A 14,224-nucleotide genomic window follows, 5' to 3' on the forward strand; every position below is an offset into this window, starting at 1 on the left:
AACCGGTGTCATAATGCGCGGCACACACCCCTCGGCTCAGGTTTCAGCAAACTTCATCTGCATGATGCATGCGAAGCTGGCATCTCAGCGAATGCGCTGAGCTTGACTTGGTGATTCGTAGATATGGTGCACTAGCACAGCCTTTGTTTACCCGGAAAGGACAATACATTGATGCGCATCAGTTTGTCACTCTCCGTGCACTGCCTTGAGCCTCTCTAGCACTGAGTCTTTGCGATAACATCTGCGCCATGGACTGTGAAGCATTCGAGGAGGAGGTCGTGTATCGCGGGCTCAACGGTGATGTTAGACTGGCTCTCCTCGATGTCGAAACGGTGATGGGCGATGGCGTAGATGCAGCGTTCTTAAGGAAAACACGCGCAGGTGGGAATTGGCTGACTGGCGGCATTGTGGTTGTGTAGGTAAAGTTGTTGGTTGACTTGTTCGTATAGTATCGACTGTTAGACGACGAATATAGGTGGTGACAGTATTATGGTGTTAGAAGCGGGGCTTGTTGATCGATGTCGATGATATAGTAGTAAGACGTAGAGTTATACAGTCCGTGATGCCTCCTTCTAGTCGATGGATCGTCCTTTAAAAGCCTCATTACCAGCAGCTGCCGACCATCTTATATCCCTCACCCAGCCCAATTTGACTCACCTTGCTAGGCCCAAACTAAGCCTCTACCCTCGGAGTCACAAGCAAGTCGCCCAACCCACCCATCCACGCAACCATCTAGCGCGCGTGCCCCAAACTCCGCCCGCGCCATGACATGTGAAGCCTTTTCCGTTTCGAGCCAAGATCACCCCACGACATCGTGAGCATCACGTCTTGCACATGCGGATCCGGACACCATCGGCGGATAATTCTCGTTGGACAGAGACAAATACGATCAAGGCAGTCTAAACGTTATGCACGCGATCGTGGGTTACTCCACGCCCAGTAGCTCCCGTTACCCCGGATGGTTTTCCGTGTGCGACTACTGTGCAACAGTCACTGCGAGCCGACCCTCCACTCCAAACGACCGGAAAAGCAAAAAGCAAAAGGCCCGAGAGTCGCAGTCGCATGCACATGTTGTGCATGTACCTGTAGCTTACGCACCTACACATGTCGAGCAGCAGCCAAGGCGCCCAGGTGTGTGGTGGCAGTTGATGCGTGTTTGAACTTTGTATGGTAATGGTGTGCGTGCTTGTTTGGAGACGGAAGGCTGCGACACGTCATGCACGCAGCCTAAAGTGCGGGGTGGGCTTCCGCCGCGCTCTTGTAAAACAATGTGCTAGGTTAAATGGCTTCTAGTAGGCTTCCACCCAGAGTTTTGTGAACTTCAGCCTAAGACGGAGGATGATGCAAGGTAGATCTCCGAGGTCGGGGAAATATCTATCTATCTTGATACGAGAGATGCTATTATGAGCTGAGTAAGTTCTCAAATCACATGCAGGACACATGCGACGAGATCGCGATGCGGGGCAGCTGTTAGATCACAAACAGGCTGAGCGAACGGTGTGGGATCTGCTCTACAACATTCCTTTTGCGCCTTGCACTAGCGTGGAGATAGAGAGGTGTAGGTCACGGCGCAATACATGTGTACTGCGGATGCAACTGCAGAGCAATGCATATGAGAAGCGAGTGTTGCGTCCGCGGGTATGAGGGCGCGAGAGTTATCTGTGAGCTCAGCGTCTCGTCATTCTTGCGGTGTAGCAGGTGTTTTGCTGGCTGCATCCACGACGCATGCTGAAGTGTATGGTGAACGATTCGATGTCAGAAGAATAGTGACATTTCTTTTTCCTAGTATACAAGACCGGCTAGCTTTTAGACGTCGCAATATAGTACATCCAAATCGTTATCCAAGCCTCCTGCGTACAACACAGTGACGTATCTTCCAACGTCCAACTGCGTTCGAGTCTAGGATATGCAAGCATACCCACATCCCGCGCATGCTAACATGTTGTTCATATTACCCAGTTGTCCCAACAGATTTGACCTTGAACTCAGGGTGTCTAAGCTCGGGGCTTCGCACCGCTGCGGACGCGCTTGGCTTCTGGGCGCTGGAGGTGGGAGGCGGGGATCCAGCTCTCATCGTAGGCCTTTGCACCTGAAGTAACAGCGGGGCCATCAGCGCCGACGACAGCAACCTGGTCGGCAGGATCAACCTTCTTGCTCTGGCCTGAGGACATCTTAGCGCGCTCGCCACCCTTGCCGCGGCCCTTCTTCTGGGGAAAGAAGGTAGAGATCCAGGTGTTGTAGACAAAGTAGACAGTTCCACCGAATGCGCCGAGGAGAACGAGGTATAGGAAGATACTGGAGCAAAGAAGTAAGTACACGTGCTGAAAACAACAGGGCGCTCCACGAGCGTGCGCAGGGTAAAGGGTGCCTTGGTACATACATCTGAGGGTCGAAGAAGCTGGTAGGTGCCTCAACAATGCTGACAGTCTCGTTGTAGACCGGAACGGTGATGAGATTATTCTTGCTATCCTTCAGCACAGTCACGAGCTGAAGACGAAGATTCTGAGGGTGCATTTCTGTCGTGAAGCTGTAAGGAATTGTCTCGTTGGCGCCAGCAGGAATTTGGATCGAGTAGCGCTGGCGGGTGAGGTTGCGAAGGATCTGGGATTGTCCTGCAACTTCCTGGATCAGCGAGCCACCGACAATGGTGACGCCGACAGGAGCGGGCTCATTGTTGACCACGGACAGACGCGCCTGCGTGGGCTGGCCGTTGATGAGCTTGACGCCAAAGATCTCAGACTGGGGGAAGGACACGGAGACGGCGACATTGAGGTTGGGAGTTTGAGGCTCGTCGACTGCTTGCTTCTCAGCCTAAGAGTACAACTGTTAGCCATCTGATGTCATGCTGCGTCAGGAAGTTCCGAGCTTACTGCGGGCTCAGCAATGGTGCCGAGAGCTCGTAGGGAGAGCAAGAGTAGAGATGAAAACTTCCAATTGACCATGATGAAGGCGAACCAAGACGATGAGATGGGAGAAGAAGAGGAGAGAGGGCGTGTGGGAACAGATGGGGTAATTCGAACGTGGCTTCTGGGAAGTGACGTCCGGGCGCAGCTTCCTCTTGGCGTCGGAGCACGGAACCAGGGACACCTCGCCTTCACCACCTCACGCGACAGTCTGATGTTACCGACCCCCTGTGTGCTGCATCTTGTTGCGTACTGCTATTTGTATGACCATGATCTATTGCTTCAATGCTCTCACTGGCCGCCTCTCCCAACATAGACTCGTCCAATTCTACGCGCCGGGTCGTGTTACACATGGCATGGCATCCACGCCGCAATTGTGGCTCGTTCAATTACAAAGGCAGCAGCGACCATTCATCTGCAGCTTGATATGCTTATTTGCTCTGATCGCACATACGCCGCTGCGCGTCGAGTAGCTTCCCGCCGGCATTGCCCATCGCGCCTGTTTGCATTACACTATAAAATGGCAGACTGACATTTTCTCTCATCTTCATTGCCTCAGGTCATTGTGCAGTAACTCACCATCACCAACGATTGCCTATTTGAGCCTGCACTTTCCCTGTGAACCCTGGAAGGAGCGCTCAACTGTTCCCACAACCTCTTTTTCCTCACTCTAATTCCTCTCCTCTCGCCCGTCATATGCGAGAACCTCCATCAGCTCTGCTCTACAAAGCTTCCGCTCAATCCGGTGTCTTTCTTCTGGGCACTCGCCAGTCGCTATTAGCTCAAATTTGGCCACTTGCCTTCCGAAATGCCGCCTTCGCTCAATGGCCATGGGCCTGCTAGCCCTGCTTCATTTGGCTTCTCAGACGCTGACCTAACAGCCTTCACCAGGCGTTTCGAACATTTTCAACAGTTTGAAGAGGAGAAGACGCAGTTCTTGGCAGTAGGTTTGACAGGAAATACGTCTGTCTACCCGAGGTGAACACTGACTCATCCTAAAGGAGATTGTTACTCGTTACGAATACCTGTATCAGCAGTACCAGGCATTAGCAATCGAACACGAACGCGACCGCGTATGGATTACTGCATGGAAAAACGAGAAGATGCAGTACGAAAATAAGCACAATCACATGCTGCGAGAGATGGTAATTCCACCCCAATACACATCCTCGACAACGACTCCAGCAGCAAGCAAGGCAACTGGCTACTTGAGTATGGAGAAGAAGCTGAAACTAAGAAAACAGTCCGATAATCCATTCATCACAGTACTCATTGACGGCGACGGCATGATTGTAGGCCTCTTCGGCCTGCGCTTTGATGACAGGTTTGCTAACCAAAAGCCTAGTTTTGTGACAAATATCTTGGTGACGGTGAACAAGGTGGCCGTCGCGCTGCTTTAGATCTCTCCGCTGCTGTCCAAGAATACGTTGACAACGAATGTAACGATATCCCCTACGGAGCCCGTATCGTCTGCCGCATCTATGCGAACGTGCGGGGCCTCGGCGACGTGCTTGTACGCAAAGGAGTCTACCAAGATCCCTCGGAGTTTGAAAAGTTTGTGCGCGGCTTTACACGGGGCAGAGCGCTATTTGACTTCATCGATGTTGGCGCAGGAAAAGATCGTGCTGACGAAAAGATCATAGGTGAGAGACTCCGAAGTTGCTGCTCTCAATAAATCTGAGCAAAACCTGCAGCCCATACTAACCTTCGCAGAATCATGCAAGCTATACAGCCAGGACTATCATTGCCGTCGGGTTCTCTTCGGTTGCTCGCACGACAACGGTTACGCGCGAATGCTAGAGGAATGCTCTGATCGTCCTGGGCTGGTCAACAAGATCATTCTTCTCGAAGGCGTCCCGTTTGAGAAGGAGCTCGTAAACTTGCCATATGACACGAAGAAATTTCCTGGGATCTTCCGCGATAAAAAGATCGTGTTTTGGGGGGCTCCTATATATAGTGGCGGTCTTCCACCAGCATTTATTCCTGCCCGCAGGGTCGATTCGAATGACAGCTCGAAGGCATCTGTATCATCGACAGGCCTCCCTAGCCGGTTCCCACCTCCAGCAAAATCTCCAGTCATGGATAGCCCTCTGCCGAGCCGGGCTACGATGATGGGACTGCCTAGAACGCCATCAACATCGACACTGGCCTCGGACGGCATGATTACAGCAACCAAGCCAGTGCTTCCGATGAACTGGGCTGCCAAGGTCTCTGCTCCACCGCCTCCTGTCAACCACTCATCTCCCACATACAAGCCGGCTAATCGCGAGGAAGTCATTGCTCGTAACCGCGCCGGTTAACGCATCGACCCACCATGTAAGGACTACGACAAGATCGAAGTGGACCGCGTCAAGAAGATGAAGATGTGCAACGTCCATTTCCTCCGGAACGAGTGCCCTTACGAAAAGAACTGTACGCACCTCCACGCCTACAAGCCCACTGAAAGCGAGGTGGCTACCCTCCGTCTCGTCGCTCGCATGGCACCTTGCAGCAACGGTAGCGGTTGCCAGGTAAGTTGGAGCTGTACAAAATTCATGTGAGATATGCAACTGACCTTGTGTTTTCATCTCTACAGGATATTAGGTGTATCTATGGCCACTGTTGCCCGGCGCCCCATAAAACCCATCATGTCAAGGGCACGAAGAACTGCATTTTCGGCGACTCGTGCAAGTTCCCGATTGAGCTGCACGACATCGACACCAACGTGGTCAAGACGCTGGTTATTCGCTAGGATGAGCATGGTAAGATCCGACGTCTGGGGGACAGAATGATGAAATCGAATTGTGGTAGATCAGCACGCAAACGGGAGATACGTAGCAAAAATTCGGATCTAGGAGTATCTCATGGGATCCAGTCGACTAGGAAACCATGATTATGCTAACTGACGCGTACGTTCAACGACCATACAAGTGTGAGATCTAAAGTGTATTTTTGACGGTATTGTTCTGAAAAGCACAATCCGGGGGGGTTAGAACGCCCAATGCACATGTACAAGTGTCAATAGACACTCGTAGAGGCGTCGATTGCATATTGCACATAGGCATTTACCTATACGACAAGCATCTAGTCTCTAGATGTATTGTAGAAGATGAGCACAAGTACATGCTCATTCCCTCTTCCAGTCCTCAAACTCCTCATTCAGGTGTTGTTTCAGCGCTGTAAACTTGTTCTTGAAGTTCTTAGAACATCGCCAGCACTTCATATCCCAGCTGGGCCAGTCACCAGGTGCAAACCTCTCGCTTCCTTCCTCTAGTGGAAACTCGTCTAATCGAACAAGGAAACTAGAATTGAAGCTCAAGTAGTGCTTCTTATGTTTCATCCAGTCTGAATGCATGTCTCGACTGAAGATATGAATGTGCAGGTGATTCATCGAGGGATGGGTGTGCACGCCTACGACGACATCTTTGGACCAGTCCCGACCGGGTGGGAGGAGGGAAGCTTGTTCTTCCACTGGTGGTGGGTTGCGAGAGCACATCATTTCTTCCAGAGCCTCGTTGTAGGGTTTGTCCGTGGTGCTAACGTCGCCATACTGACGTCGGAGTTCGTAGGCAGCGAGATCCTTGAGGCGGATGACGCGTCTCTCTACTTCGGCAAGGAAGGCGGCGTCTGTGGACAGCGCGTGGAGAGGATGTTGATCGTAATATCTGGGTTTTCGTGGAATGAGTAGGAGGTGTACACTGAGATACTGTCAGCGCACTGGTTGCTTTGGCCTTGTACTGCATGAATACTCACCTCGCTTTTGGGTACTTGTCTGTTATCACAACAAAGTCCTCGTCGTACTCTAGTACTTTGTTCTCCGGGTTGGTCTCTGGACTCTCGATGTATACGCCCAATCCATTCCGCGGGTCCCAGCGCTTGACTGTCTTCGTAGCCCTGTCTACAAGGCCTGGACCGTCTGCGGCGGGTATGGCAGGTGGCTTTGGTTTTTTCGTCTGTGACATAAGTTCTGTAACTGCACCGTGAGTTAAGGTTGCGCTGTGGGTTGAAAGACATGGGGTACTACGAACATGCATTGGGGCGCTTCGACGAGCCGGGAGCGACTGCAGGTTGAGGTTGATTCGGCGTCTCAGCGCCTGCTATCTCTTCCTTTGTCATTGCATCGTGGGTATGCTTCGCGGCAGCCTGGTTCGTCATTGCTGACCCGATGCGACTTCTCGGAGTGTGCGAGGATCTGGTGTACTTATATCGAACTTGTATGCAAGGAACGCGAAACGCGAAGGCCGAATTGAAGCCCGAATCGAGTTGGCGCATCGATACCGACGAGTGAGCGCAATGTGACGATGACGATGAGGCTCTGATGCCATGGTCCAAGCGTACCGAGGCATCCCTGCAATCATCGGAATTTCGGATTGCGCATCGCATTCGAGGGAAAGGTCCAAGAGCTCACGATGGCTACCATTACAGCCTCTGTTTTCGCACTTGAATACCCCGAAGAGTGGTGGATCATCAGACATACTGGTCAAGACCTTTTATTAGAGACGGCGCCCTTTTCACCGCCCACAGGCAAAACAGATAATCCAATCTTTACCCTTCCGAGTCCAGCATACCTCCATGGAGGCTGAGAGATCTGGTCGTTTTATACATATCGTGAGAGATGCCAAAGAACGCCCATCCACCCCGTGGCAAGCCTGCCAAGAAGACTGTACCTCCTGAGGAAGACACATCGTTCATCGTCTTTGGGGACGGCAAAGCCAAGAAGAAGAAGGGGGAGAGTTCTGGGGGTGATGCTGGCCAGAACGAAGGCAAGGGCAAAGGAAAGTCTGCTGCTGGAGCCGCCGAAGATGGACCAAAGAAGCCGGATACGAGGACTTTGATCGCAGGTGCATCGTGGACAGGAAAACTCCCAGTCAATCTGCTGTCGGAACATTTTCAGAAGCAGCAGTGGAGCAAACCTGACTACCGTATCGTGAGTTGCGGTGCCAAATTAGTAGCAGGGCATCACTGATGTTCGGCAGCGCAAAGATGGTGACCAGCATTTCGCGTATGCTGTGGTACTGTCCAAGATGAATCAGAAGACACGGGAGACAACCACCCTACCACCCATCAAAATCCCCCCCGAACTAGAGGAACAGGCTCACCAGCCTACCGCCGTTGAAGCCCGCAACTTTGCTGCGGCCTATACCCTCTTTCGAGTTGCAAGCGCGAAGAACCTGCACATGATGCTCCCCCCAACATACAAAAATCTTTGGAAGGGACAGTTTATGGACCTCAAAAAGAGGGACGAGCAGGAGGGAAAGGGATGGATGTATGAGGCAGACCCCTTCTTCGGATTCGCAGAGCGGGAGAAGGCGAAGGAGGCAGCGACGAAGGCGCGTGAGAAGAGACAGAAGCAACAGGCAGAGTCGCAGAAGGCCCATAACCAACAGCCTGGTGCGGTCATGCCGAACTCCAACGGCCCGACCCCCAGCAGGAACCTGTTGAAGGGATGGGAAAGGGTACCCAAGATCGAGTTGGGTAAGAGGACGCGAAAAGAAGCAGAGCGTTTGATCCGTCGGGACGCACTGTGGAACCCGAACGGTATCGAGATGGACACGTCTATCAAAAATCGACTAGTCGGCGAGATAGAGGAGCTTGGCTTCCGCAGGAGTCATGTCCAAGAAGCTGCCGATATCTGCAAAGACCGAGAAGAGATCATCGAGTGGCTCCTCATCCATGTGCCTGAGGATGACCTGCCATCGTGGTCATTACCAGAAGGCTATGTGGCTGGTGTCAGCATGGCCAGCTCCAATCTCAAGCGTGAAGGTGCTGTAAAACGCCTTGCTGCTGCCGGATATTCTGCAGATCTCTGCGAGGAGGCTTACGACAGCCAAGGCAGCGATGAAAGGAAAGCTGCAGCTTTGCTACAAGCCCGTCTGCTGCGACCGGACGAGGAGGACAACATTATCGCACAGGATCTGGCTGATCTTTCGATGACGGATGGTGATTCTGATATGTCCCCCGAAGACGATCCCTGGGAAGTGGAAATGTCATCTCTTGAAGCCATATACGACCGTCTATTCTCACGTCCTGCTCCAGAATCGTGTCGAATCGAGCTAGATGTTAAGCAACAGGGAAAGAGGCTCATACTACAGGTCAGGAAGCCTTTCGGTCCTTACCCCGCCGTTGTCCCTATCATTACTTTTGAAGCGGCCATTCCAGCTTACATCCGCTTGAGCATCATCCGACAAGCGCTGTTACACGCCGAGGCCAACTTCGTTGGTATGCCCATGATCTACGATATCGTAGATTGGATCCAATCGAACGCTGGGGATATCTTCCAGAACCCAGGGAAACTGACCGATGTATCATCTGGCCTTGCGGCAGCAGATAATTCGTCGGAACAGCAAAGTCAGAAGAGAAGAGCAAAAGGCAGGCCCAGAAAGCCCATAGACTGGACGCCCAGAACACCTACTAGTCAAAAGCTGCTGTCTGACTGGCAGGCCAAGCAGAATTCCCCAGTTCAGCAAAAGATGATGAAAGCTCGACAATCACTCCCAGCTTGGAGGTTGAGAGATGACATCGTACGAACGGTCAATGATTGCAACGTCACTATTATCTCAGGTGAAACTGGATCAGGAAAATCGACTCAATCCGTGCAGTTCGTCCTCGATAACTTGATTCAACGACAACTCGGTGCTGTTGCGAATATAATCTGTACTCAACCACGCAGAATATCTGCGCTTGGTCTTGCCGATCGTGTGGCTGATGAGCGATGCTCTCAGGTTGGTGATGAGATTGGTTACACTATTCGTGGAGAGTCTAAACAGAAGCCTGGAGTCACCAAGATCACATTCGTCACAACTGGTGTTCTCCTGAGGCGCCTCCAAACGTCGGGCAGCAATGCCAACGATGTTGTTGCTGCACTAGCCGATGTTAGCCATGTTGTTGTTGACGAGGTACATGAGCGCAGTTTGGATACTGATTTCTTACTCGTTTTACTACGTCAGATCTTGCGACAGCGGAAAGATCTCAAAGTCATCTTGATGAGCGCTACTCTTGATGCTGCTGTGTTTGAAGCGTACTTTAAGGAGGTCGGGCCGGTGGGCCGTGTTGAGATCGAAGGCCGCACCCACCCTGTGACTGACTACTACGTCGACGACGTGGTTCATTTCACTGGATTCAAGGGGTATGGAACAGGGGATGAGGAGGTCATCGAGGACAAGTCTTTTTCTGCAAACCTCCGGAGTATTGGCTTTGGTATCAACTATGACCTCATTGCGGAAACTGTTCGTCACATCGATCGTCAGCTCGGTGATAAGGATGGAGGCATTCTCATCTTCCTTCCTGGTACCATGGAGATTGATCGAACACTTCAAGCGCTCAGTCAGCTCGCAAACCTCCACGCACTGCCTCTACATGCGTCACTCATGCCTGTTGAGCAAAAGCGTGTCTTCCCTCCCGCTCCCCACGGCAAACGTAAAGTTATCGCATGTACCAACGTCGCAGAAACGTCGATTACGATTGAGGATATCGTTGCTGTTATCGATACGGGTAGGGTCAAGGAGACGAGCTACGACCCACAAAACAACATGGTTCGCCTAGCCGAAACCTGGGCTTCCAGGGCGGCATGCAAACAGCGGCGAGGTCGAGCAGGCCGTGTCCGAGCAGGTGACTGTTATAAGCTGTATACACGTAATGCCGAAGCCAAGATGATGGAGCGGCCAGACCCTGAGATTCGACGTGTGCCACTTGAGCAGATGTGTCTATCTATCAAGGCGATGGGCGTTCAGGATGTCTCAAGCTTCCTTGCTTCAGCGCTCACACCACCAGAAAGCACAGCGGTGGAGGGTGCAATCCGATTACTCTCACAGATGGGTGCGATTACCGACGACGAACTGACCGCTCTTGGTCGCCACATGTCCATGATCCCGGCGGATCTTCGTCTGGGCAAGCTTCTTGTTTACGGCGCAACCTTCGGTTGTCTTGAAGCTGTGTTGACCATCGCGGCTGTCCTGACCGCTCGCAGTCCGTTTATATCGCCACGAGAGCGAGACCAGGAGACTCGAAACGAGTTCGACCACCTACGCGCATCTTTCTCAAACAATCAAGGAGACTTGCTTGTAGATCTTCGAGCTTACGAACAATGGGCTGCATTGCGCAGTAAAGGCATGTCAACACGAGACCTTCGTTTCTGGTGTCAAGACAACCGCCTCTCTCCTCAGACCATGTTCGATATCGCTTCCAATCGCACGCAGTACCTCTCATCTCTCAAAGAAATCTCCTTTATCCCAACGCACTACTCTTCTCTCAATCCTTCCACACATGGGTCATACAACAAGCACAACGCCAATGACGCACTCCTCCGTGCGCTCATCGCTGGGTCTTTCAACCCACAAATCGCACGCATCCAACTCCCCGACAAAAAGTTCGCCGCTGGAATTGCTGGTGCCGTAGAACTTGACCCCTCAGCCCGCGAGATCAAATACTTCAACCAGGAAAACGGACGTGTCTTTGTTCATCCTTCCTCCACGCTATTCGCCAGTCAGACATTCCCGCATAATGCGAGTTTCGTTGCGTACTTCAATAAGATGGCTACAAGTAAAGTTTTCATAAGAGATATCACGCCTTTCAATGCATACAGCTTGTTATTATTTGCTGGTGAGATCAAGGTTGATACTCTTGGACGCGGACTGGTGGTAGATGAATGGATACGGTTGAGAGGGTGGGCTAGGATCGGAGTGCTGGTTAGTAGGTTGAGGGGTATGTTGGATAACGTGCTTGAGGGTATGGTGAAGGAACCTGGGAAGGGCGTCAGTGAAAAACAAAGCGAAGTCATTGATATTGTTCGATGGATGGTTGAGCGGGATGGATTAGATGCTTAGAAGACCCGCTTAGCTTTAGATGAAATTGGTACAACGTGCAGTCTGCCTTGATTCATTGGCAAAGACGGACATGATAATGGAACAAGCTGTCTCCGCTAGCCATAGCCTATGCTGGGTGCCACACAACCTCAGTCTGCGCCGGTCTTCTTTGTGCCATCCAAAACATGCGCCTCCATTGTTCCTTCAGGCCACAATGTCGGTCCTGCAGCCGTATAGTTCGTAATCCTACTCCAAAACTCTGGTATCAGCACGCCCGTTGAATTCCACTGATATCCACCCGGAAATTTGATCGTCGGGCCCGGAACACCTACACCAGTGCCCACGACATTGATCTGCGCACAAGCAATATAGAATTGGTAGTTATCTGGTTTATGTGCTGCATGGAGCGCGAGACCTTCGGCGCGGAGCAGATAATCGCCTGGTGGTGTTTCAGAAGGAAGCTTGAAGTTGAACGTTCGCGCGTTGTGGGTTGCCCATTTGAGGATGCCGTCGCTGGCGCCGTAGCTTGAGTTCAAAGAATAGGTCAAGCTGTAGATCTTTGTCCAGTCGCCTGAGCCATCGTACTCAGCGGCAGGGCCTGGCGCTCTAGATAGGTAAATCTGTTGTGGCCCAGGGTGGCCGAAAGTATCCTTGACCGCGAAGCCTAGCATATCGCCAGCAGCAACGGTGTAGGTTTTGGTTGTGAGTGCAACACCGGATTCTGCACCGGAGTTGCAGCGCATATATATGGAATTGACGTCTTGAAGAGGGTAGTTGGAATTGTTCGTTTTGCGAATGTATTCATAGGGTGACCCAATGATCTCGCCATTAACGATGATACGGTCGTAGTTCCAGTGTGCGAGACATTTCGATGCGCTTAGCAAAGGACAAACTATCAAATTGGAGAGCTTCATTGCGATTGTTGTGTTGAACATAGAACAACTATCTGTGGCTCTCTTATACTATGTGCTTGGACATCTGGTCATGAGGCTCGGGGATCGTTGTACCGACATAGATGAGTATAGATAGTGTTTTCGTTCAGGATCCGGGAATGCGTGTGGATCTCCAGGATAATGCCAGGTTATTTATTGTTTTGCCGGTAGCGCCCGAGCGCGTAGATTGATGTTGGCCTAGAGAGCAAATGAACATAGAAAGACCATTCTGCATAAATCCTTCAAGCTTCGAGCAAGGGTCAATCAGAGTAGGCGATGGTTCGCAATGCTGATGAAAAATGATTGCAGATTTCAGCGATGCGCTCAATTACTGATCGTACTCATTGTGGCTTTAGGCAACGACCTTGTGCAGCCATAGCAGATGTCTCTTCTGGCATGTGTAGACTCGAAGTCATCTCCGTCTTGCTGATCACCACCCCAGCCATGGATGCCAAATCGACCGCCAGGTACAGGCATACTACACAGGTTGCATTTTGGGTCTGAAAGTGCATCCGGTCGAGCCTCAAGCTTGCTTGTTGTGCGTACGACATTTGCAACGATACTTGGAAAGTTCTCCTCGACCGATTCGAAGTACTGCGTCATGAGATCGTCAATAGTGGTATTCTTTGAGCTTGTCGATGCTTGGGTGGCTCCTGATGAGGTTTCATGAACAAGTGATGATAGACCAGGATCGGCCATGTTGATGTAAGATACTAGCTCTTTCTTTAGGACATCTCGAAGCGGGTAATGGAAGTTGAGATCAAATGGCGACGATCCGTCGGAGACTTGCCAAGGCAGAGAGAAACCTCTGCCCTTCGCGGTCTCAGCAAGTGTCTTTTGAGCGAGTCTGGTGGTGCTGTCACCCCAGAGAACACTTTCGCAACCAGTCGATTTGGCATATTCTACGATCAGCCTTATTCGAAGGGTAGACAACACGTCTGCACGAGCAGTTGCTGAGGTGAGCGAATTAATCATGCGAACGAAATGCTCCTCAGGGCTCCAGCCTACGGTTTCGTTGGTTTGTGGCACCAGAGACCGGATTGAGGCATCGTCTTGGACCATGCGAAATACATCGTGCAACGGGAGTGAGGCATAGTGATGGTCTGGGTATTGTTCGCGAGCCTTGTCGAGTAGCTGAGCAGCCTGCACTTTTTGCTCCGGGTCTTGGATGTATATCGCGCAGATTCCAAATCCGGTCCGGCCAGTCTTGCTCTTTTGCGTCTTTAGATGCAGATCGAGTATATGAAGGAGAGTTGTAGACGAGACGCCAAACGACAGGGGTACTAGTATCCTACGTTGCTGCTCGGCTCCAAAATTCACACGAAACGACTCCAAGCGCTTGATGCATTTTGTATGCACATAGCGGGCAAAACAGTCACTGCACAAATTTAGCAAATTCTTCTTCCCCTCTAGGTGGCGTAGACTGACTGGCAAAGTGGCTCAGAGCGCACAACGAGGACGGAAACATTGTCTTTGCATCGCCTGCAAGGCTCATCAGAGGTGCCAGCCATGTGTTTGCCTGGCATGGTGTATTGGTGAAAGGGCTTGGTAGGGCTGACTGGTCGGCTGTTTCGGTGATGGTTGCCCATTGAAGGCTCCAAGGCTGCGC

At 51.6% G+C, this 14,224-nt stretch overlaps 5 protein-coding genes across 5 annotated transcripts; 2 read left to right on the top strand and 3 right to left on the bottom strand.

Moving 5' to 3' along the window:
• Positions 1 to 1,994: 1,994 nt before the first annotated feature.
• On the bottom strand, positions 1,995 to 2,942 carry GT037_003838 (uncharacterized protein; the record flags this gene model as incomplete). Its single annotated transcript, XM_038928885.1, has 3 exons — positions 1,995 to 2,295; positions 2,381 to 2,811; positions 2,871 to 2,942. The coding sequence occupies 3 exons, from the start codon at positions 2,940 to 2,942 to the stop codon at positions 1,995 to 1,997; spliced, it is 804 nt and encodes a 267-aa protein (XP_038788592.1).
• A 769-nt stretch (positions 2,943 to 3,711) lies between these two features.
• On the top strand, positions 3,712 to 5,634 carry GT037_003839 (uncharacterized protein; the record flags this gene model as incomplete). The annotated part of the gene is made up of 6 exons (XM_038928886.1): positions 3,712 to 3,846; positions 3,905 to 4,195; positions 4,249 to 4,546; positions 4,617 to 5,176; positions 5,225 to 5,413; positions 5,479 to 5,634. The coding sequence occupies 6 exons, from the start codon at positions 3,712 to 3,714 to the stop codon at positions 5,632 to 5,634; spliced, it is 1,629 nt and encodes a 542-aa protein (XP_038788593.1).
• Positions 5,635 to 6,009: 375 nt separating this feature from the next.
• On the bottom strand, positions 6,010 to 7,037 carry GT037_003840 (hit-like protein; the record flags this gene model as incomplete). Its single annotated transcript, XM_038928887.1, has 3 exons — positions 6,010 to 6,580; positions 6,636 to 6,855; positions 6,911 to 7,037. The coding sequence occupies 3 exons, from the start codon at positions 7,035 to 7,037 to the stop codon at positions 6,010 to 6,012; spliced, it is 918 nt and encodes a 305-aa protein (XP_038788594.1).
• A 460-nt stretch (positions 7,038 to 7,497) lies between these two features.
• On the top strand, positions 7,498 to 11,704 carry GT037_003841 (dead deah box helicase-like protein; the record flags this gene model as incomplete). The annotated part of the gene is made up of 2 exons (XM_038928888.1): positions 7,498 to 7,809; positions 7,859 to 11,704. 2 exons carry the CDS (start codon positions 7,498 to 7,500, stop codon positions 11,702 to 11,704), a joined length of 4,158 nt encoding a protein of 1,385 aa, XP_038788595.1.
• A 128-nt stretch (positions 11,705 to 11,832) lies between these two features.
• GT037_003842 (ctu2 pyrtr) lies at positions 11,833 to 14,141 on the bottom strand (the record flags this gene model as incomplete). Its single annotated transcript, XM_038928889.1, has 3 exons — positions 11,833 to 12,629; positions 12,957 to 13,993; positions 14,044 to 14,141. The coding sequence occupies 3 exons, from the start codon at positions 14,139 to 14,141 to the stop codon at positions 11,833 to 11,835; spliced, it is 1,932 nt and encodes a 643-aa protein (XP_038788596.1).
• Positions 14,142 to 14,224: the final 83 nt, after the last annotated feature.

The sequence above is a fragment of the Alternaria burnsii genome (genome assembly GCF_013036055.1).
Source record: "Alternaria burnsii strain CBS107.38 chromosome Unknown 730, whole genome shotgun sequence".
Taxonomy (NCBI): domain Eukaryota; kingdom Fungi; phylum Ascomycota; class Dothideomycetes; order Pleosporales; family Pleosporaceae; genus Alternaria; species Alternaria burnsii.